Source organism: Chiloscyllium punctatum, chromosome 8 (genome assembly GCF_047496795.1).
Source record: "Chiloscyllium punctatum isolate Juve2018m chromosome 8, sChiPun1.3, whole genome shotgun sequence".
Classification (NCBI taxonomy): Eukaryota; Metazoa; Chordata; class Chondrichthyes; order Orectolobiformes; family Hemiscylliidae; genus Chiloscyllium; species Chiloscyllium punctatum.
The window spans coordinates 113,042,485-113,067,074 of NC_092746.1; the positions used below are offsets into that span (position 1 = coordinate 113,042,485).

The 24,590-nt window shown below is 41.9% G+C and overlaps 1 protein-coding gene across 9 annotated transcripts in view; it reads left to right on the top strand.

Moving 5' to 3' along the window:
- Window positions 1–24,590, top strand: part of kmt2ca (lysine (K)-specific methyltransferase 2Ca) — a 506,051-nt gene that overhangs the window by 344,810 nt on the left and 136,651 nt on the right. For all 9 annotated transcript variants that reach the window (XR_011961410.1, XM_072576253.1, XM_072576251.1 and 6 more), the window contains 6 exons: window positions 3,521–3,702; window positions 4,730–4,894; window positions 11,336–11,445; window positions 11,641–11,709; window positions 16,459–16,677; window positions 22,287–22,421. Coding sequence is in view for 8 of the 9 variants with exons in the window: in XM_072576253.1 (XP_072432354.1) it covers window positions 3,521–3,702; window positions 4,730–4,894; window positions 11,336–11,445; window positions 11,641–11,709; window positions 16,459–16,677; window positions 22,287–22,421 (880 nt within the window). In the remaining variant the exon portion in view is untranslated. The remainder of the gene's footprint in view (window positions 1–3,520; window positions 3,703–4,729; window positions 4,895–11,335; window positions 11,446–11,640; window positions 11,710–16,458; window positions 16,678–22,286; window positions 22,422–24,590) is intronic.

Consider the following 24,590-nt stretch of genomic DNA (forward strand, 5'->3'; position numbering starts at 1 on the left):
CTAATTGAAGGACTCGAAGCTGTCAGCATGACATTTTTGAATAGACCCCCGCCCTTCCTTTCTTTCCATTTTAGTAGCACTAAAATCCCAGGCTCAGCCAATGTCAAGAGAGTCTATTGGAGGCTAAGGGAACCTCCTTAAAAACAAAATAGAGAGAAAAAAAGTAGCTGGCATTGGCACTGCTTCCTCAATTACCTTGTGGTTTATTTTGAGAGCTAGGTTAGGTGTGTTGGCATCTATGTCCTAGTTACAAGTCCCTCAAAGATATTGTGTAAATGTTAACCTTTTTCCTAAAACAACTTGGAAAGTCAATTTACATTAGAGTCTTTGCAGTATATTGTCAGTAAAGAGTTGAATATGAGATACACAAGAATGTGTGCCTCATAAAGACTTTATCAACTCTATCCTTTATAGTTTTGTTAGCTTTAAAGGTAATGCATAATTTTTGCAATGCAGAGTGATGATAATCACATGGGTTCAATTTCTGCACTGGCTGAGATAACCATGACGAATTTACTCTCTCAACCCCTTTCCTTGCCTGAGGCAGGATAACCCTCAAGTGAAACCATTGCAAATCGTGTCTCTCTCTTGAGACAGCAGCACTATGGCCTGGTATAGTTTGGCAACTTTACCTTTTACTGCATAATTAGCCTATTTGCTTTTACACAGACAGGAGATTCTGCAGCCGTGAGTGTGAATTTAGAATAGTACGTTGCCTTCCTGGTGCTACGGCAAAGCATGTCTCAAAATGGTTGAAGCACGTTGTCAAAGGGGAGAGTGAGAAGCCGGAACTTGTTGTCCACATAGTAGGAACATTTTAGGGAGAAGGTTAAGGCTTTGCAGAGTGAATATAGGGCTAAACAAACCCTCAAAGACAGTAATCTCTGGTTTACTTCTGGGGCCTTGTCCTAATTAGAGTAGGAGTAAAAAGATAGGGCAGATAAATCAGTGACTGAAGAGATGGTGGAATGTGCAAGGATTTAGACTTGTGGATCATTGGGACAGAAAAGACCATTTCAAAGGAATGTGTTTCATCTGAACTGGAAAGGGACCAATATCCTGGCAGGAAGATTTGCTAGTTATATTAAACTAGTAGAGAAGGGGAATGGAGTTCTTGAGTAGCACTAAAAATAGAAAGACAGTTGTGGATGGCTCTGAATCAAAGAGTAATTTAGTTAGCAAAGACAGACAACAAGATAGAGAACGAGGTAACTAAAGAATTAAACTGCATTGATTTCAGTGCAAAAGGTCTTACAGGTGAGGTTGATGAACTCTGGTCATATATGGGAACATGGGACTGGGATGTCATAGCTATTACAGAAGCTTAGCTGAGGAAAGGACAGGACTATCAGCTCACTAGTCTGGGTTTTAGGTGCTATTGGAAGGAAAGAAAGGAAGGAAAACACTATTGTACTTCGTTTCACTGGATAATCCTCAGAAATATCCTATATGGGTAGAAATTGGAAATAAGACAGGGGCATCACCTTGATAGGATTGTGAGACAGGAAACCTCTTCTCCCCCCTCCCAAAAAGAGTCATAGAGAAATTTGGGAGCAAATATACAGAAAGTTCTGTGTAAGAATAGGGAATTTTAATTTTCCAGACACTGACTGGGACTTCCATAGTGGAAAAGGCTTGGATGACGATGAGTTTGTGTGTTACAGAAAATGTTCTTTATCAATATGTAAATGTACAGCTAGAGCACGAGCAACACTTGACCTTCTCTTGGAGGAAAAAAGCAGAGCAAGTGACTGAAGTGTTAGTAGGGAACACTTTGAGACTAGGGCTCATAATTATATTGCTTTTAAAATAGTTATGGTAAAGGATAACCCTTAAAAGTTAAAGTTCTTAATTGGAGTAAGACAAATTTTAATGGTATGAAACGAGAACTTTCAAAAGTTGATTGGAGCAAACTTTCGCAGGTCAAGGAATGGCTGACAAGTGAGAGGCTTTCAGAAGTGTTACAACAAGAGTTCAGAGGCTTTGTGTTTCAGATGTTGGTGAGGCCTCATCTGGAGTACTGTGCGCAGTTCTGCTGCCCTGTTGGAGCAAGGATGATATTAAATTGGAGAAGGTTCAGAAAAGCTTCAGGATGTTGCTCAGAATGGGGTTTTGGAAAAGGTCAATAGCAAGGGTCTTTTCCCAAGGGCGGGGGAATTCAAACCTCAGCATGTTTTTAAGGTGAGAGGAGTAAGTTTGAAAAAGGACATGTTTTTACACTGAGTGGTTCATGTTTGGCATGAACTGCCAGAGAAGATAGTGGATGCAGGTACAGTTACAATATTTTAAAGACATTTTGGATAAGTACATGAATAGGAAAGGTTTGGAGATATATGGGCAAAATGCAGGCACGTGGAGCTGGTTTATTTCGGGAATGTGGTCAGCATGGACTAGTTGGACAGAAGGGCCTGTTTGCGTGCTGTATGACTATGCAGTTAAAGCACGTTTACCATTAAAGTTGTAAAACATGTTTAATTAATGTTGAGTAATCAAATATATTGATTTTCATTTCTTTGCCAAAAACAACCAATTCCCCCCTTTTTTTTCTCTTGGCTTCTTTTGGTTTTTCCCTTTTCAGAAGTTGATAAGTTGTGCTAAGGCATAATTTGACAGTCTAAAGGATCCACAATTCAATTGCACTGATCCTATTGCTGCCTTGGTTAAGATTAACTGTTTCCATACCAACCAGGGATTTGGACTATTTAGTGCCACACATGTAGCGTAGCAGATTAGATAAAATTAGATTACTTAGTGTGGAAACAGGCCCTTCAGCCCAACAAGTCCACACCGACCCGCTGAAGCGCAACCCACCCAGACCCATTCCCCTACATTTACCCCTGCCCCTAACACTATGGGCAATTTAGCGTGGCCAATCCACCTGACCTGCACATTTTTGGACTGAGAGGAAACTGGAGCACCTGGAGGAAACCCACGCAGACACTGGGAGAATGTGCAAACTCCACACAGTCAGTCATCTGAGGTGGGAATTGAACCCGGGTCTTTGGCACTGAGGCAGCAGTGCTAACCATTGTGCCGCCCATATTGAAGTACTGAAACACTGTTTTCCAAATTCAGTACATTCAGTGTGACCATATCATAGCTCTGGGTTTATTCTTGACTGCATTTCTCCTATTTATTTAATTAGAACATTTTCAATGATCATTGGCAGTATTCTTCACACACAGCATTTTTCTGAACATAGCTACTATTCTGATTTTGTCAATTAGATCAACAGCTACTATTCTGATTTTGTCAATTAGATCAACCGATTGTTAGCCTTAACTGCTAGATAGAGCAGCTGTTCTTAGCTTCTTTGCTAATATATTCTGCTAAACGTTGTATAGAAATGTTCTTAAATTGCTGTTTGTAATCTGTGGATAGCTAATTTGTGAATGACTGCAAGTGCACATAGAATGAGAAGGGGTGAGCTGACCTATCAGTCAAGAGATTTAAGATGTCAATTGCACATAAAATTGGTGTGGAGGATAAGCATTGAGATTTTTTTTTCCCTACTGGACAGATCACCAAAGTGGTACTGAGTAAAGGCTGGCGATGCCTAGAGTGTACAGTGTGCGAATCCTGTGGGAAGGCCTCTGATCCAGGCCGTTTACTTCTCTGCGACGATTGTGACATCAGCTATCATACCTATTGCCTGGATCCACCTTTACAGACCGTTCCTAAAGGTGGCTGGAAATGCCGATGGTAAGTTTTATTGAGTAAGATTTGTATTTTAGTAAAAGTACAGTTGAAGCAATAACAGAAAAAGGCAATACATTGCTTATTTGAAAAATATCCTGCACATCTCTACTGAAATATTTCTAATTGGGGTATAATTGAAAATATACTATTAAAAAAAGGGAAGTTTGTTTTTGTCAGTCAGGGCAGCACCAGGAAATATTAAAGGATATGTTAAGAAAGCAGCATGATTAATATTTTAAGGATATGCTTGTATAATAACCTGATCAACAAAAATAGCAGGTTAGTTTTGGTCAGTCTCTCAGTTTATAAATGGTGTTGTATAGGGTGGCACAGTAGCTCAGTGGTTAGCACTGCTGCTTCTCAGCAGGTTCAGTTTCAGCCTTGGGCGACTGTGTGGAATTTGTGTATTCTCCCCGTGCTTGCGTGGGCTTCCCCCAGATGCTCCAGTTTCCTCCCACATTCCAAAGCTGTGTGGGTTAGATGATTGTGCAATTGAACGTGACCAAAGTGCCCAGGGTCGTGTAGGCAAGATGGGTTACTATGGAAAATGCGTGATTACAGGGATACAGTAAGTGGCATGGGTCTGGGTGGGATGCTCTTTGGAGAGTCGGTGTGGACTTGATGGGTCTAAATGGCCTGTTTCCACACTGTAGGGTTTCTATGAATTTTCTATCTGTTAACATTAATATATATGAATCTGTATTTAATAATCAATGTTCTTTCATGATTATATGCCAGTAGAATTGGTTTCATGTTATTTATATGGCAATTGATTTTAAACTGTTTGAATATTCTCACTTAAACCATTTTTCAAATATGAAGTAACAGTCATTCTTAAGAATTGTGTCCTTTCTTTGTACTATGATTCTTTTACATACAGAATAAGTTGTTGCTTTATCTGTGAGATTTAGCCTCTTTAAAGTTCATTTTTCAGTCCTTAATCATGGAAGCATTGTAGGATTCTTCAAGTGTATCTGTTCAGGTCAAGCTACACTTTTGTGTTACAAGCTGCTTTTTCTTCGTTCATTAGGTGTGTTTCTTGTGTGCAGTGTGGGGCAACCTCACCTGGTTTCAAGTGTGAATGGCAGAACAATTATACACAGTGTGCTCCTTGTGCCAGCTTGACTGTCTGCCCAGTCTGCAATAAGAATTACAGAGAAGAGGAGCTTATTATACAATGTCGCCAGTGTGACAGGTGGGCGCATACAATGTATTCCTAACATATGGACTGTATGAGGTGGAAAACTGAATATCATAATGAGTACATAACTTAATTACACGCAGCATTAGTAAAGAATTCTATTAGAAAACTAGTATGGACTGTGTATGACAGTATCTTAGAATGAACTGAACAAGGCATTTGGGCACTACCCACTTTGTTTTGACATTTCTTAACAAGCTGATATGGAATGTTTTTGTAATGGTAATAGAAATGTAGAAGAAAAATAAAAGGGAAAGTTGCAATTGCTGGAAATCTAAAAGAACACGAGAAAACTACAACTGATCAATTGGTACGCTTTCAGAGGAAAGGGCAAGTGACAGTATTTTGGGTTTTAACATTTCAAAAAATATGTTATCTTTATTTGTATATTGACAGACCTATCAATGGACTTAGAAGTTATTGTGGTTGAATGACTTAGGCATATCCTTAAACAGCAGTGAGGTTTGACTAGACCCAAGCTTTATGACTGATAATGTCTGCAATGAATGATAAAGTAGTATCAATAAATTGAAGTTCACATCAGACAATATTGAGATGGTACACTTTCAGAAATGAGATAACAAGAATCCTGAGAAAGTATATTCCTGTTAGGGTGAAAGGCTGGTAGGTATAGGGAATGCTGGATGACTAAAGAAATTGAGGTGTTGGTTAAGAAGAAGGAAGCGTACGTAAGGTATAGACAGGATAGATCGAGTGAATCCTTAGAAAAGTACAAAGGCAGTAGGAGTATACTTAAGAGGGAAATCAGGAGGGCAAAAAGGGGACATGAGATAGCTCTGGCAAGTAGAATTAAAGAGAATCCAAAAGGTTTTTACTAATACATTAAGGACAAAAGGGTAACTAGGGAGAGAATAGGGCTCCTCCAAGATCAGCAAGATAGCCTTTGTGTAGAGTCACAGAAAATGGGAGAGATACTAAACAAGTATTTTGCATCAGTATTTACTGTGGAAAAGGATATAGAAGATAAAGACTAGAAGATATAGAAGATAAAGGGAACGAGATGGTGACACCTTGCAAAATGTCCAGATTACAGAGGAGAAAGTGCTGGATGTCTTGAAACGCATAAAGGTGGATAAATCCCCACAATCTGATCAGGTGTACCCTAGAACTCTGTGGGAAGCTAGAGAAGTGATTGCTGGGCCTCTTGCTGAGATATTTCTATCATCATTAGACACAGGTGAGGTGCCAAAAGACTGGAGGTTGGCAAACGTGGTGCCACTCTTTAAGAAGGGTGGTAAGGACAAGCCAGGGAACTATAGACCGGTGAGCCTGATGTCGGTGGTGGGCAAGTTGTTGGAGGGAATCCTGAGGGACAGGATGTACATGTGTTTGGAAAGGTAAGGACTGATTAGGGATAGGCAACATGGCTTTGTGCGTGGGAAATCATGTCTCACAAACTTGATTTGAGTTTTTTGATGAAGTAACAAAGAAGATTGATGAGAGTAGAGCAGTAGATGTGATCTATATGGATTTCAGTAAGGTGTTCGACAAGGTTCCCCATGGGAGACTGCTTAGTAAGGTTAGATCTCATGGAGTACAGGGAGAACTAGCCATTTGGATACAGAACTGGCTCAAAGGTAGAAGCCAGAGAGGGTGGTGGTGGAGGGTTGTTTTTCAGATTGGAGGCCTGTGACCAGTGGAGTGCCACAACGATCGGTGCTGGGTCCTCTACTTTTTGTCACTTGCATAAATGATTTGGATGCGAGCATAAGAGGTACAGTTAGTAAGTTTGCAGATGACACCAAAATTGGAGGTGTGGTGGACAGCAAAGAGGGTTACCTCAGATTACAACAGGATCTTGATCAGATGGGCCAATGGGCAGAGAAGTGGCAGATGGAGATTAATTTAGATAAATGTGATGTACTGCATTTTGGGAAAGCAACTCTTAGCAGGATGTATACGCTTAATGGTAAGGTCTGAGAGAGCGTTGCTGAACAAAGAGACCTTGGAATGCAGGTTCATAGCTCCTTCAAAGTGGAGTCACAGGTAGATAGGATAGTGAAGAAGGCATTTGGTATGCTTTTGTTTATTGGTCAGAGTACTGAGTGCATGAGCCGGGACCTCATGTTGCGGCTGTACAGGACATTGGTTAGGCCACTGTTGGAAGATTGCAGTCAATTCTGGTCTCCTTCCTATTGGAAACATCAAAGGGTTCAGAAAAGGTTTACAAGGATGTTGCCAGGGTAAGAGGATTTGATCTATAGGGAGAGGCTAAACAGGCTGGGCATGTTTTCCCTGGAGCGTCGGAGGCTGAGTAGTGACCTTATAGCGATTTACAAAATTATGAGGGGCATAGGTAAGGTAAATAAGCAAAGCCTTTTCCCTGGGACTGGGGAGTCCAGAACTAGAGGGCACGGGTTTAGGGTGAGAGGGGAAAGATATAAAAGAGACCTGAGGAGCAACTTTTCCACGCAGAGTGTGGTACACGTATGGAATGAGCTGCCAGAGGATGTGGTGGAGGCTGGTACAATTGCAACATTTTAAAAGACATTTGGATGGGTATATGAATAGGAGATAGTGAGGACAGCAGATGCTGTAGACCAGAGTTGAAAAGTGTGGTGCTGGAAAAGCACAGCAGATCAGGCAGCATCCAAGGAGCAGAAAAATTGACATATCTGGCAAAAGCCCATTCCTGATGAAGGGCTTTTGCCCGAAACATCGGTTTTCCTGCTCCTCGGATGCTACCTGACTTGCTGTGCTTTTCAAGCAACACTCTAATCTGGACTCCCACACTTTTAGTGTGTTAAGTGCAGAGAAGATTTGCACACAACAGAAATAGTGATTTTTTTTATATATATACGAAAGATTTTGATGGGATTAAGTTAAAAATCGCACAACACCAGGTTATAGTTCAACAGGTTTATTTGGGGCTACTAGATTTTGAAGTGAGATGCAGGTCCCCTCTTTAATTCACTAATGGGAAATTGTGGAAGCATAAGATTAGGGAGGGTGGTAAAAAAGGAGAGGGGGTGGCATTGCTAATTAGAAATGGTATAACGGCTGCAGAAAGGAAGTTTGAGGGGGATCTGCCTCTGGAGGTAGTATGGGCTGAAGTCAGAAATAGGAAAGGTGCAGTCACCTTGTTGGGTGTTTATTATAGGCCCCCCAATAGCAGCAGAGATGTGGAGAAACAGATTGGGAAACAGATTTTGGAAAGGTGCAGAAGCCACAGGGTCGTAGTCATGGGCGACTTCAACTTCCCAAATATTGATCGGAAGCTCTTTCGATCAAGTAGATTGGATGGGGCGGTGTTTGTGCAGTGTGTCCAGGAAGCTTTTCTAACGCAGTATGTCGAGTGTCCAACCAGAGGGGAGGCCATATTGGATTTGGTACTCGGTAATGAACCGGGACAAGTGGTGGGCTTGTTAGTGGGTGAACATTTTGGTGATGGCGACCACAATTCTGTGACTTTCACCTTGGTTATGGAGAGAGATAGGTGCGCACAACAAGGTAGATTTTGCAATTGGGGGAAGTGAAATTACGATGCTGTAAGACAGGATTTGAGGAGCATACGTTGGGAGCATAGGCTGTCAGGGAAGGATGTGGAGGAAATGTGGAACTTTTTCAAGGAGCAGATACGACGTGTCCTTGATATGTATGTACCTATCAGGCAGGAAAGAAATGGTCGTGTGAGGGAGCCTTGGTTGACGAGGGAGGTTGAATGTCTAGTAAAGAGGAAGAAGGAGGCTTACATAAGGTTGAGGAAACAGGATTCAGACAGAGCAGTGGAGGGATACAGGATAGCCAGAAGGGACCTGAAGAAAGGGATTAGGAGAGCTAAGAGAGGGCATGAAAAATCCTTGGCGGATAGAATCAAGGATAACCCCAAGGCATTTTATGCGTATGTGAGAAACCTGAGAATGACGAGAACGAGGGTAGGTCCGATCAAGGACAGTAGTGGGAGACTGTGTATTGAGTCGGAAGAGATAGGAGAGGTCTTGAACAAGTACTTCTCTTCAGTATTTACGAACGAGAGGGACCGTATTGTTGAAGAGGAGAGTGTGAAACGGACTGTTAAGCTAGAAGAGATACCTGTTAGGAAGGAAGATGTGTTGGACATTTTGAACAACTTGAGGATAGACAAGTCCCCTGGGCCTGACGGGATATATCCTAGGATTATGTGGGAAGCAAGAGAGGAAATTGCAGTACCGTTGGCAATGATCTTCTCGTCTTCACTGGCAACGGGGGTGGTACCAGGGGACTGGAGAGTAGCGAATGTTGTGCCCCTGTTCAAAAAAGGGAATAGGGATAACCCCGGGAATTACAGGTCAGTTAGTCTTACTTCTGTGGTAGGCAAAGTAATGGAAAGGGTACTGAGGGATAGGATTTACGAGTATCTGGAAAGACACTGCTTGATTAGGGACAGCCAGCACGGATTTGTGAAGGGTAGGTCTTGCCTTACAAGTCTTATTGAATTCTTCGAGGAGGTGACCAAGCATGTGGATGAGGGTAGAGCAGTGGATGTAGTATACATGGATTTTAGTAAGGCATTTGATAAGGTTCCCCATGGTAGGCTTATGCGGAAAGTCAGGAGGCATGGGATAGAGGGAAATTTGGCCAATTGGATAGAAAACTGGCTAACCGGTCGAAGGCAGAGAGTGGTGGTAGATGGTAAATATTCAGCCTGGAGCCCAGTTCCAAGTGGAGTTCCGCAGGGTTCAGTTCTGGGTCCTCTGCTGTTTGTAATTTTTATCAATGACTTAGATGAGGGAGTCGAAGGGTGGGTCAGTAAATTTGCAGATGATACGAAGATAGGTGGAGTTGTGGATAGTGAGGAGGGCTGTTGTTGGCTGCAGAGGGACTTAGATATGATGCAGAGCTGGGCTGAGGAGTGGCAGATGGAGTTCAACCCTGCCAAGTGTGAGGTTGTCCATTTTGGAAGAACAAATAAGAATGCGGAATACAGGGTTAATGGTAGGGTTCTTAGTCAGGTGGAGGAACAGAGGGATCTTGGGGTCTATGTACATAGATCTTTGAAGGTTGCCACTCAGGTGGATAGAGTTTGTAAGAAGGCCTATGGAGTATTATCGTTCATTAGCAGAGGGATTGAATTCAAGAGTCGTGAAGTGATGTTGCAGCTGTACAGGACTTTGGTTAGGCCACAGTTGGAGTACTGCGTGCAGTTCTGGTCGCTTCACTTTAGGAAAGATGTGGAAGCTTTGGAGAGGGTGCAGAGAAGATTTACCAGGATGTTGCCTGGAATGGAGAGTAGGTCGTACGAGGATAGGTTGAGAGTTCTCGGCCTTTTCTCGTTGGAACGGCGAAGGATGAGGGGTGACTTGATAGAGGTTTATAAGATGATCAGAGAAATAGATAGAATAGACAGTCAGAAACTTTTTCCCCGGGTACAACAGAGTGTTATAAGGGGATATAAATTTAAGGTGAAGGGTGGAAGGTATAGGGGAGATGTCAGGGGTGGGTTCTTTACCCAGAGAGTAGTGGGGGCATGGAATGCGCTGCCCGTGGGAGTGGTAGAGTCAGAATCATTGGCGACCTTTAAGCGGCATTTGGATAGGTACATGGATGGGTGCTTAATCTAGGTTAGAAGTTCGGCACAACATCGTGGGCCGAAGGGCCTGTTCTGTGCTGTATTGTTCTATGTTCTATGTTCATACAGTGAGAAGAAAGATGGACGTACAGGTTGGTCTGCTATAACACGCATTTCATTAACACAAATTCACTATAGCGCGATTAACAAACTAAGGATACCGTTTCTAATGTGTGAACTTTGAAAACGTGTTGGCAGTAACACGATTACATCACGGTGACTCAGTGGTTATCACTGCAGCCTCATACTGCCAGGGACCCAGGTTCGATTCCAGCCTCAAGCAACTGTCTATGTGGAGACTGGATGTTCTCCCCATATCTGCATGGGTTTCCTCCGGGTGCACCAGTTTCCTCCATCGTGTTAGGTGCATTAGTCAGAGAGAGATGGGTCTGGGTGGGTTGCTCTTTGGAGGGTCAGTGTGGATTTGTTGGGCTGAAGGGTCTGTTTCCACACTGTAGGGAATCTAATCTAATCTAATCACCAACACTTCAAGCGCAGTTTCTAAAGTGCGATTTTTCTGTAACACAGGGTTGCACAAGAACGCAACCATTGCATTTTAGAAGAACTACTGTAGGCTTGAGTGGAACATCAACAAAGATCACTGGCGAAATTGTGCTCTAAATCCTATGTAACCGTGACAAGAGTTCAACTACTATTTCTGCTAGATATGCAAACGACCAGATAAGCAAACTAATGAGTCAAATTGTGGCAGAAATAGTGAATCAAATCTAAGGAGATGGCTTGTGTCCGTCTCTTCCTCTGTGCATCCCTTTGGATATTTACATATTGATGCATGGTGTACAATTTCAATGTCTAATACAATGCTTATTTCAATATATAATTCGTAAGTATATGTATTTTCCCAGGTGGATTCATGCTATATGCCAGAACCTGAACACAGAAAATGAAGTGGAAACTGCAGCAGATAATGGCTACGACTGTTTCACATGTAGGCAATATGCAATGACAACTCCAGGTAGTAGCCAATTTGCTCAATCTGTTTTTTTTAAATAAGCCTTAAATTGGCAACCTGAAACTTGGATGAATTCAGTCTTTTTAAACAAAAATGTGGTTGTGTTTAACAGATATCTGGTGATTGCAGTTAAATTTAAACAGTTTAACTGCTGAAGTTTCAGGTATGCTAACAGGTTTCTAATTTCTTTTGCCTCAGTGACTACCTCAGAAGAGACGGAGTTATCTTTGGTATCACCTCAATTTATTGTAAAGACTAAAGAACCGGGTAAGTTGCCAGATTTGGTCTCCAAATCTTTGATCTGTACTTTCCTTCTAATTTTGAAACTTCCTGTCAGGGCAGTGCTCGTGTGCTTCATTCAATAGATATCAACGATACATAGTGCTTTGTCAAAACAGAATGCAGTGATGTGGGTGTTGGCTGGCACTTGGTAATGGCAGTGTTCTATCAAAGCTACCGTTCATTTTTAGTTGACATCAGCAAGAGCTGCCTTTTATATCGACCATCTTGGGTGGTTTATTTGTTCATAGGGTGTGGACTTAGTTGATTAGACTAGTATTTATTGTCGATTTAAGTTGCCCTTGAAAAAGTAGTGGTGACCTGCCTCCTCCTCCCGCTGCTGTCCATGTGCTGTGGTAGACTCCCCCATGCCCTTAGGGAGGAAATTCCAGGATTTTGACCAAGTGTCAGTGAAGAAATAACAATTTATTTCAAAGTCAGAATGGTGAGTGGTTTGGACAGGAACTTTACAGGAGGTGATGTTCCTGTGTATCTGCTGTTCCCTTCTGGATGGTAATGGTAGTGTATTTGTGAGGTGATTTCTAAGGAACCTTGATAAATTTCTGCAGTCCATCTTGAGTGGTTCACACAGCATTTACTAAGCGTCAGTGGTGGAGTGTGTGAATGTTTGTGAATATGGTGCCAGTTAGAATCATAGAGATGTACAGCATGGAAACCTTCGGTCCAACCCGTCCATGCCGACCAGATATCCCAACCCAATCTAGTCCCGCCTGTCAGCACCCGGCCCATATCCCTCCAAACTCTTCCTATTCATATACCCATCCAAATGCATCTTAAATGTTGCAATTTTACCAGCCTCCGCCACATCCTCTGGCAGCTCATTCCATACAAGTACCACCCTCTGTGTGAAAAAGTTGCCCCTTAGGTCTCTTTTATATCTTTCCCCTCTGACCCGAAACCTATGCCCTCCAGTTCTGGACTCCCACACCCCAGGAAAAAGACTCTGCCTATTTATCCCATCCATGCCCCTCATAATTTTGTAAACCTCTATAAGGTCACCCCTCAGCCTCTGACGCTCCAGGGCAAACAGCCCCAGCCTGTTCAGCCTCTCCCTATAGCTCAAATCCTGCCACCCTGGCAACATCCTTGTAAACCTTTACTGAACCCTTTCAAGTTTCACAACATCTTTCTGATAGGGAGGAGACCAGAATTGACTGCAATCTTCCAACAGTGGCCTAACCAATGTCCTGTACAGCTGCAACATGACCTCCCAACTCCTGTACTCAGTACCCTGACCAATAAAAAAAAGAGCATACCGAACGCCGCCTTCACTATCCTATCTACCTGCGACTCCACTTTCAAGGAGCTATGAACCTGCACTCGAAGGTCTCTTTGTTCAGCAACTCTCTCTAGGACCTTACCATTAGGTGTATAAGTCCTGCTAAGATTTGCTTTCCCAAAATGCAGCACCTCGCATTTATCTAAATTAAACTCCATCTGCCACTTTTCTGCCCATTGGCCCATCTGTTCAAGATCCTGTTCTAATCTGAGATAACCTTCTTCGCTATCCACTACACCTCTAATTTTGGTGTTATCTGCAAACTTATTAACTGCACCTCTTCTGCTCGCATCCAAATCATTTATGTAAAGGGCCCAGCACCAATCGTTGTGGCACTCCATTGGTCACAGGCCTCCAGTCTGAAAAACAATCCCCCACCACCACCCATTGTCTTCTCCCTTTCAGCCAGTTCTGTATCCAAATGGCTAGTTCTCCCTGTATTCCATGAGATCTAACCTTGTTAATCAGTCTCCCTTGGGGAACCTTGTCAAACACCTTACTGAAGTTCATACAGATCACATCTACTGATCTGCCCTCATCAATCCTTTGTTACTTCTTCAAAACACTCAGTCAAGTTTGTGAGACATGATTTCCCATGCACAAAGCCATGTTGACTATCCCTAATCAGTCCTTGCCTTTCCAAATGCATGTACATCCTGTCCCTCAGGATTTCCTCCAACAACCTGCCCACCACCGAACGTCAGGCTCACTGGTCTATAGTTCGCCGACTTGTCTTTACTACCCTTATTAAACAGTGGCACCACGTTAGCCAACCTCCAGTCTTTCGGCACCTCACCTGTGACTATCGATGATATAAATATCTCATCAAGAGGCCCAGCAATCACTTCTCTAGCTTCCCACAGAGTCCTAGGGTACACCTGATCAGGTGCTGGGGTTTTATCCACCTTTATGCATTTCAAGACATCCAGCAATTCCTTCTCTGGAATATGGACATTTTGCAAGATGTCAACTTCTATTTCCCTACAGTTTATATCTTCCATGTCCTTTTCCACAGTAAATACTGATGCAAAATACTCGTTTAGTATCTCCCCCATTTTCTGCGGCTCCACACAAAGGCTGCCTTGCTGATGTTTGAGGGGCCCGATTCTCTCCTTAGTTATCCTTTTGTCCTTAATATGTTTGTAAAAACCCTTTTGGATTCTCCTCAATTCTATTTGCCAAAGCTACTTCATGTCTCTTTTTGACCTCCTGATTTCCCTCTTAAGTATACTCCTACTTCCTTTATACTGTTCTAAGGATTCACTCGATCTATTCTGTCTATACCTTACATATGCTTCCTTCTTTTTCTTAACCAAGCCCTCAATTTCTTTAGTCATCCAGCATTCCCTATACCTACCAGCGTTTCCTTTCACCCTGACAGGAATATACTTTCTCTAGATTCTCATTATCACATTTCTGAAGGCTTCCCATGTTCCAGCTGTTCCTTTGCCTGCAAACATCTGCACCCAATCAGCTGTTGAAAGTTCTTGCCTAATACTGTCAAAATTGGCCTTTCCCCAGTTTAGAACTTCATCTTTTAGATCTGGTGTATCCTTTTCCATCACTATTGAAAATCTAATAGAATTATGGTCGCTGGCCCCAAAGTGCTCCCCCACTAACACCTCAGTCACCTGCCCTGCCTTATTTCCCAAGAGTAGGTCAAGTTTTGCACCTTCTCTAGTAGGTACATCCACATACTGAATCAGAAAATTGTCTAGTGTACACTTAACAAATTCCTCTCCATCTAAACCCTTAACATTATGGCAGTCCCAGTCTATGTTTGGAAAGTTAAAATCCCCTACCGTAATCGCATTATTATATTTTACAGATAGCTGAGATCTCCTTGACAAGTTTGTTTCTCATTTCCCTCTGACTATTAGGAGGTCTATAGTACAATTCCAATAAGGTGATCATCCCTTTCTTATTTCTTAGTTCCACCCAAATAACTTCCCTGGATGTATTTCCAGGGATATCCTCCCTCAGCACAGCTGTAATGCTATCCCTTATCAAAAACACCACTCCCCCCACCCCCACCTCCCTTTCTATCCTTCCTGTAGCATTTGTATCCTGCAACAATAAGCTGCCAGTCCTGCCCATCCCTGTGCTATGTTTCTGTAATTGCTATGTTATCCCAGTCCCATGTTCCTAACCATGTCCTGAGTGTGGTGTTGAAAAAGCACAACAGGTCAGGCAGCATCTGAGAAATAGAAGAATTGACGTTTTGGGCTTAAGCTCTTCATTAGGAATGTGGTTGTGGGGGCGGGAGCAGCTGAGAGATAAATAGGAGTATGGTGGTGGGGCTGGAGGGGAAATAGTTGAGAAGGTTATGTGTAGATGCACCTGGGGTAATGATCGTGACAGGTCGGAGGGGTGGCACCGACAAGTGGGAAGGAAGATGGACAGGTTGGACAGTTCAAGAGGGCGGTGGTGGAGGCCCAGGACTTGCATGTCCTTGACGGAGTGGACGGTTCACATTTACTGTCATTGCATGGTAGAATATCCCAATATTAACATCCTGGTCTTACCCCTGGCCCTCCTACTTCCCCTCCCACCCCTCCAAAGATATGCAAGACCTGGGCCGCCACCATCATCAAATCTAAACCACCTGCCACCTGGATGAAGAAAACCTCAATTTACGCCTTGGAACCCTCCAACACATCAACGTCGATCTCACCAGTTTTCTCCCCCTCCCCATCTCATCCCAGATCCAACCCTCTAACTGAGCACCACCCTCTTAAACTGTCCAACCTGTCCATCTTCCTTCCCACCTATCCACTCCACCCTTCCCTCCAGCCTATCACTATCACTTTTGACTCTGATCTCCAGCATTTACAGTCCTTACCTTCTCCATGGTATAATTCCAGCCCTTTTCTTCCCTTGTTCCATCCCTTCCCTTTGTCCGCCCCTTGCCTTTTTCCGCTCTATCCCCCACCACTCCCCACTTCCCATTGACTACAGTTTTGCTGAGTCTCCTTGATGCGACGTTTAGTCAAATGTAGCCTTGATATCAAGGACAATCCCATACATTTCCCCTCTAAAATTCAGTTCTTTTGTCTGTATTTGAACCACGGCTGTAACGAAATGAGGAGCTGAGTGGCTATGGTAGGACCTCAGTGAGCAGGTTATTGCTGAGCAAGTGCTGATTGATAACACTGTGAATGCTTTCTTTCATTATTATACTAATGACTGAGAGTCGATTGATGGTAATTAGCTCGTTTGGATTTGTCCTGCATTTTCTGTTTAAGCACATAACATTTTCACATAGATACCATTGTGTAGCTGTCCTGGAGCAGATGGGTTAAGGGTGTGACAGGTTCCAGCGCGCAGGTTTTCAGTACACTTGCCAGGATGTTGTCAGGGCCCACAGCCTTTGCAGTATCCATTGCTACTAACCATTTCTTGAGTTAAACTGACTGAAGACTGGTTCTTCGAAACAGAACTGACGAGGACATATACACGGGATGGTGTCTGTCTGACTGAAACTGGTATGTCACAGCTCCAAAGTCTCAGTGTCGCTCCACCACGTCGAAAGCGACCCAAGCCAAAGTTGAAGTTAAAAATCATCAACCAGAACAGTGTTGCTGTTTTGCAAACTCCACCTGATCCTCAGTCTGAACAATCTAGAGATATGGATGGAGATCTGGATGAAAGCAGAGGTACAATATTATGTTTGATCCCCTTAATAATCATGGAAAAAGATTTGTTGGCTCAATATTGTATGCACTATGTATGCTTGCCTAAATAAGATCACTCAGTGGAGAAAATGCTTTAAAACATTTGTGGTAATACCATATGTGGGTTAAGTAATAAATTATCTGACAAGTGTCTTGAAATCGTACTTGTGCTTTATTGCACCATCATGACTTTAGCTCTTCCACTTCTGTGTATAATTATTTAATCCTCATTGCAGAAACTTCAATCAAGGAAAATTACCATTTGTCTCTCTTTGTTGGTAGCAGCCTAATTGATGCTGCATTTTATTATGTTTCATAAGCATTCAAGTAATACATTTAAGAGAAGAGACTAAATCGACGAAAAAGAAATGTTATTCCACTCTTAGCCACTCCCAACATAGATTTGGCTAACATTTGTTCTGTCACTCAGGTCCTCAGCTGGGATACCTATGCCTTCTCGGAATAAGAGCTTTTGTCTAATACTTCACACAGAATCAGATTGCTCAATTTCAGTAACATTTAATTGCTTTTTTTATGTTTGCTACGTTTGTCATCAAGATTTGTTTTCCTAAGCAAGCTATCTTCTCCATGTTTGAAATTACATTTTGTTTCTCTTGCTTTTCTTTTTTGCTCCCTTCTTCCGCATGCTCCTCTTTCCGATTTTTTTCTGTCACCCTGCAAATAAGTATGTGGCTTCTTTAGGTGAGATTTCAGATTTTAATGTGGATCAGAACTGTGGCAGAACTGGCCTCAATTTGAGAACAGCAATGAATGAAAAATAAATTCCCAAGCACACGGGTCTCACTGTATCCAGAGAAAGTTCCCAATGAATGTGAATTATCCTGAAAATGGGGTGCATTTTAGAGTTGATATAAGTCATTGAACTCTCTGGTTTAATTTCTGATCAGTGGACTCATTCTACTTTATCCAATAATTTGGACACTTTATTGTTCTTAAGTAAGATGTTTTAGAGTCATAGAGATGTATTGCATGGAAACAGACCCTTTGGTCCAACCCGTCCATGCCGACCAGATATCCCAACCCAATCTAATCCCACCTGCCAGCACCCGGCCCATATCCCTCCAAACCCTTCCTATTCATATATCCATCCAAATGCCTCTTCAATGTTGTCATTGTACCAGCCTCCACCACATCCTCTGGCAGCTCACTCCATACACGTACCACCCTCTGTGTGAAAAGTTGCCCCTTAGGTCTCTTTTATATCTTTCCCCTCTGACCCTAAACCTATGCCTTCTAGTTCTGGACTCCCCAACCCCAGGGAAAAGGGCTTTGCTTGTTTACCCTGTCCATGCCCCTCATAATTTTGTCAACCTCTATAAGGTCACCCCTCAGCCTCCAACGCTCCAGGGAAAACAGCCCCAGCCTGTTTAGCATCTCCCTATAGCTCAAATCCTCCAACCCTGGCAACATCCTTGTAAATCTTTTCTGAACCCTTTCAAGTTTCACAACATCTTTCCGATAGGAAGGAGACCAGAATTGCGCGCAGTATTCCAACAGTGGCCTAACCAATGTCCTGTACAGCTGCAACATAACCTCCCAACTCCTGTACTCAATACTCTGACCAATAAAGGAAAGCATACCAAACGCCGCCTTCACTATCCTATCTACCTGCGACTCCACTTTCAAGGAGCTATGAACCTTGAAAGTGGTTAGCACTGCTGCCTCACAGCACCAGAGACCCGGGTTCAATTCCCGCCTCGGGCAACTGTCTGTGTGGAGTTTGCACATTCTCCCCGTGTCTGCATGGGTTTCCTCCCACAGTCCAAAAATGTGCAGGTTAGGTGAATTGGCCATGCTAATTGTCTGTAGTGTTTGGTGAAGCGGTAAATGTCGGGGAATGGGTATGGGTGAGTTGTTCTTCGGAGGATTGGTGTCGACTTGTTGGGCCGAAGGGCCTGTTTCCACACTGTAAGTAATCTAATCTAATCTAACCTGCACACCAAGGTCTCTTTGTTCAGCAACACTCCCCAGGACCTTACCATTAAGTGTATAAGTCCTGCTAAGATTTGCTTTCCCAAAATGCAGAACCTCACATTTATCTGAATTAAACTCCATCTGCCACTTCTCAGTCCATTGGCCCATCTGGTCCAGATCCTGTTGTAATCTGAGGTAACCCTCTTCGCTGTCCATTACACCTCCAATTTTGGTGTCATCTGCAAACTTACTAACTGTACCTGTTTTCTTTGCAACAGAGCCTTTTTCGTGTGCATTAATTTGGGTTTCTGTTGTGCCAACAACTGCAGCTTCATCAACTCATTGGCCATTTAACTTCAATCCTGCTTCATCCAGTTTTCTCTTACTTTTTTGTTAGCCAGTATTTTGTCCACTGCTGTTTTACTTCCAGTTTTTGCAATTTTTACTATTTCACGTTACATCCTTGTTTATTTTTAATGTCCAATAGAAAACTGTAGATATTCTAATTTAAATCTGCCATCTACTTAAATTTATCAATACGGAATGGGCTGCTAGTGCAGTCGATAGGCCACTGCCATTAAAAGTAGCTGATGTAATCCATCTCCACATGTACAGATACATCTAAAGCACAACTCAAACACATTCAGACACAGTTCCTTCTGGGCAGAACATTGTGCTTCGCTGCCAAAACAGCCAATCTCATGATCAAGGAGAAAAGGATTTCCATGTTCTTTTATAATAATAGACAGTACAAACATTATAATTCAGAGAAGTAAAGTTTCACTCAGTAGGAACTTTCCCAATCTTGAAGACAGGCGAATGTGAACAGGCTTATTTAAGCCAGTCTTTCAGTTATCCGTTGTAAATGCATTGCACATTCTATGTGTTGTTGGACTTGGGACTAATGTATACTGTTCTGCTGAAAAACTTTCATTTAAAGCAAATCTGAATTAAATTAAGAGTTGGACACCATCACATTGCAAAGCTGTGTTTCTGTGTGTGCGTTACTGCATCTGTCAGTAGCGTTGCCCATAACACAGCTTTTTAAAATTGAATTTCACCTGAACACTGCTTGTACTCTGAACTTCAATATCTACATTTTGAAGCTTAAGTAAATCTATTCTTCCATCGTGTGTAAGTTTTAGAGTTAGAACTATAATGACGGATAAACCATAATCAATTTAAATGCAATCAATTTGGCTAAATAAAATTAGGTCCATGCAAGTTGAATCCAATTTGTTGTGAATTTTTAACTAATAAACTGGTTTTGAGACTCTGTGCAGTTATCAAACTATTAAATTCAAGATTTGGTCCAAACATTACCATAATTTCTAAAATCAGTACAGTATGAAGTTGAAAAGCAGCAATATCTTGGTATCGTCTGGAGGGAGCTATTTTCACATATTCCTTGTGTTTCTCGGTCACTTGCTGCACAAATCCTTATCCTATAAGAACAAAATTACTTGCAAGATAACTGTATATCTATATTGATGTGAATAATTTCTACAGTGTGGTTTAAACATATTCAAGTGGTTTGAAATCTTAATCAGTAAATAGGCTAAACAATGACATAGAAAGGTGAAAGTTCATTTTTTTAAAAATCTAAACTTCTCTGCATTCTCTCTTATAGTTCAGACTTCACTTCAAAATTTATACCTATATCCCAATATCCCCTACTCTAAAAGCAAGTCTAGACTGACAGGTCAAGTAATACTAAGTCAAAATCAAACCTCCTGTAAGGTAAACATAGAAGATTATGGAGCACTGTTGCAAAGAAGAGCAGGATAATGTTTCCTGGTGCCTTGGTCAATAGTTACATCTCAACCAACATTCCCAAAATAGATTATATAGTCGTTAGCACATTGTTGACTTTGAGATCTTATTCTTTGCAAAGTTCCATCTGCCTTTAACAGTCATGCAATCATGTTTCTTCCACATAAACCACACGTAGACAAAATAATTCAACAAATTTGAATAAAATGCAACACTTTCAAAGGTCAGAAATTTCAGGCTGTCTACAGGCAAAGAATTCAAGCATCCTGTCCCTTCTTCCATTACTCTTTTTACACCTCCACCCTCCTCCTCCCACCTTTTTCTCCCAAATTAGTCATTTGGATAAGGACGAATTTGTGCTTTACATCAACTGCAATATCAAATTTCAGCCAAGTATATCTTTTTAACCAAAGATCAAGCTGGGGGCATGGAAGCATCCCTTCAGAGCTATTTAAAACAGACCCAAATTCCAAGAAGTTAAATTGATTGTGAACTATCTCGCAGCCGAAATAGTATTTAAGGAGTTGAGGGCTAATAGATGAAGTGTACTCTGTTTATTCTGACCTTTGCCCCTATTCTCAGTGACTTCTGTTCGTCTCCAAATCCCCTACCACTCAAAATTTAACATTTCTACCCTCATGTTTAACCAGTTCATGCCCTCATTCTTCCTCACTCCACACTTTCCTCCAACTACCTGTGCATTTCAACCTTTCTCCCCATCCTTAAACTCTTTGTTCTTATTTGGTTCAGTGGGTTTGCTAGGAAAGATTTTTTTGATGGGCTGTTAACAAATTCCAAACCAGCAGTGGTAAAAGTTATTGTGTGTCTGCTGCTACCATACTAGTCCAGGTAATCAATGCCACTGATGTTAGCGGTTTACAACTAGAGCAGGAAATTGGCATCCACTGTGCTGACAGGTGCATATGTGCTTTCGTTGCTGTCATTTTTGCACTCCCGGCCCTATACACTACCTTGCTTCACTTGCTCCCCACTGGGCGTTTGGCTTGGCTCACCACTCCTTGTCTCTCCAATGCCTTGCTTGGTTTTTTGATTAGATTAGATTAGATTGCTTACAGTGTGGAAACAGGCCCTTCGGCCCAACCAGTCCACACCGACCCGCCGAAGCGCAACCCACCCATTACCCTACATTTACCCCTTTACCTAACACTATGGGCAATTTAGCTTGGTCAATTCACCTGACCTGCACGTCTTTGGACTGTGGGAGGAAACCGGAGCACCCAGAGAAAACCCACGCAGACACGGGGAGAATGTGCAAACTCCACACAGTCAGTCGCCCGAGTCGGGAATTGAACCCGGGTTTCTAGCGCTGTGAGGCAGCAGTGCTAACCACTGTGCCACCGTGCCGCCCATATTGTGGTTATGTAAAACTACAATAGTGAACAATGATATTTGGCTGGCAGTGTAAGATCTCTCAACTTTTAAGACTGTACATCGGAGAAACATTTGAAAAATAATGCATTTTATTGGTTTTGCTGTTGTTAAAATAGTTTTGAATTGCTCAGTGATATGGATGGTCCTCATCCTTGATGCAGGCAGCAATCTGGCGATTCTGGCAGTGCCCTCACTTTTGAGTGACTAGTTTGTGAGTGCACCCTCTGCAGTTATGGTCACCACAAATGTAATCTGAAAGTTAACCTGGTTTATGCAGAGCAGAGATTTCTTAGGCACACTATTGCAGATGGCTTTCTTCCATGAGGTGACTAATTTGTGCTTGTATCTAGAGTTTCGACACAAGTTGACAAATGAACACTGTTTTGGGGATAGTTAACTGAACATCTCTGAATGTATTTTCAACACAGTTGAATGCTATGTTGTGTGAAAATGTTCTACCTTCAGTTAACCCTTCAATCTTAACTTTACAGCAGCTGACCTAATGGACTGTGACGCAAAGTCTGATACACTTACTAGTCCAGAGCGGGAACCAGCAGATGATGACTGTAAGGGAGCTGAGGGGTCTGACAGCCTAAAGAAGAGAAAAAGGAAACCATACAGACCTGGTAAACAATCTGATTAAAGCAGACATAATTCACCAGGCTCTGAAGTAAAACTAGATTAAAGACTATTTTCTGTGCACTGGGATCAACTTGAGTTGAGACCCATGATCATATTTTTAATAAATATTTGATGTAGAATGATAATGGAAATGTTTAAAATTGAGTACAGACAAAGTGTTTTTGTAACATCTTAAAATACTTGTCAGACACTGGAAAATAATGAATCACCCTCTGTTTTAATTGATGTGTAAAAGCAACTCAGTAAGTGCCAGACAGCAGTGAAATCTGTTGGTGGTTTGCAGCAGTTCCTCTTACTCTTACTCATTTTCTTTCTAGCTGCCTCCCACTCCTTTGTCATTTATGGTACCCAACTTTTATTTCAAGTTCATTTGATATCTCCTTTCTGTACTTGTATCTGTAATTTTCTGAAGATAATAGAACCCACAGCTGCCTGTGAGTCAGAAAATGTTTTATTCCGGTCCCACTCCAGATCCTTGATCACAAAGGTCCATTGCCACACTATGGGTTCATTGAACTATCTGAGCAAAAACATGTTTAACAGATGTCCACCTGAGTAGTATACAAGATGTAAAGGATGCTATCACTATTTCAGAGAAGAGCTAAGATATTATTCTGACCAATATTTATCTCTCAGTCAACATTACAAATATAGGTTATCTGGTCATTACCTTAGTGCTTTTGGTAGAATTTAATCCAATGGTGCAAGGTTAGGGAAATAAAACGTCATGCAAAAATAATGGAATTGGTCGAATGATTTCTGTGCTATACTTTAAATAAAAGGAATTTAGAAGGCTGAAAATTAAGTGAATTTTAACTAAAGGTGACGAGAATATCAAAGGATTTTTTTTTTGTTTTGGTTGGGATGTGAACAACAGCAAGTATTGGCTTATGTTGTCCATCCCTAAATGCCACTGAGAAAGCTTTTTTTTTTGAACTGCTAGTGTAGATGTACTCCATGTTGTTAGGAAGGATGTTGTAAGATTCAGTGTCCGTGAAGGAGCAGCAATCTGGTTCCAAGTTTGATGAAGAGTCATTGGACTTGAAACTCTGCTTTCTTCCCACAGATGCTGCCAGAGCTGTTGAGTTTCATCAGCAGTTTCTATTTTTATTTCTGAGTCAAGATGGTTTGGTTTGGAATGGAGCTTGCAGGTGGTGGTGTTCCCATGCATCTACTGCCCTTGACCTTCTACATGATAATGTCATGGGTTTGGAGGTACCTACCAAAGGAGCCTTGATGTGGCTGCAGTGCACCTTTAATATTCTGCAGTTTGCTGCGACAGTGGGAGTCAATACATGTTAGATCAAGTGAGCTGCTTTGTTGTGAATGGTATTTTGTTAGATAAGTGTTGTTGTAGCTTCAGCTATCCAGGCAAGTGGAGCCTGACTTGTGCACTGAATAGATTTTGGGTGGTCAAGAGTGAATTAATCTACCCAGACTTCAGTTTCTGACCTGCTCCATGTAGCAATGGTGTTTAGTTTGGTACTACCTGAGAAAACTCCTACTGTGATATCCTTGGACTTCGATGATTGACTTCCAACCATCATGACCTTCTTCCTTTGTGCTAGGTATGATTCCAACGAGTGAAGAATTTTCATACTTATTACCATTGACTTCAGCTTTGGTATATACTTGGTGAAATCTTGCCTTGATGTCAAACACTGTCACATTCACTCACTACTTGAGTTCAGCTCTAGTATTTTCCTGTTTTGACTAAGATTGTGATTAAGTCAGAGCTGGTTGTTCTTTGTGGAATCTAAACAGCAGATCAGTGAGCATGTTATTGCTGTGCAAGTATCATGTAACATCAGTATCAACTGATCCACAGGCTGATTGGCACGATTGGATTTTGTCTCTCTTTTTCGTGAATGAGATCTACCTGGACAATTTTCCATGTTGGTTGTGTGCCATTGTTGTTGCTGTGCTGGAATGGCTTGGCAAGGCATGTGGCTAGTTCTGATCATGAGTCTGAAATACAATTGGGATATTGTCAGGTTCAATTTGCTGAGTTCAGTATGATACTCCTCAATTGGTTGAAGCTTTTACAGATGTTACAAAAGGATCAGCAAATTATATTGGAAAGAACAAAAGGTGGAATTATATTTTGTTATGCATAAATTGACAATTGTTGTGAAGTGCTTTGGACATCCAGA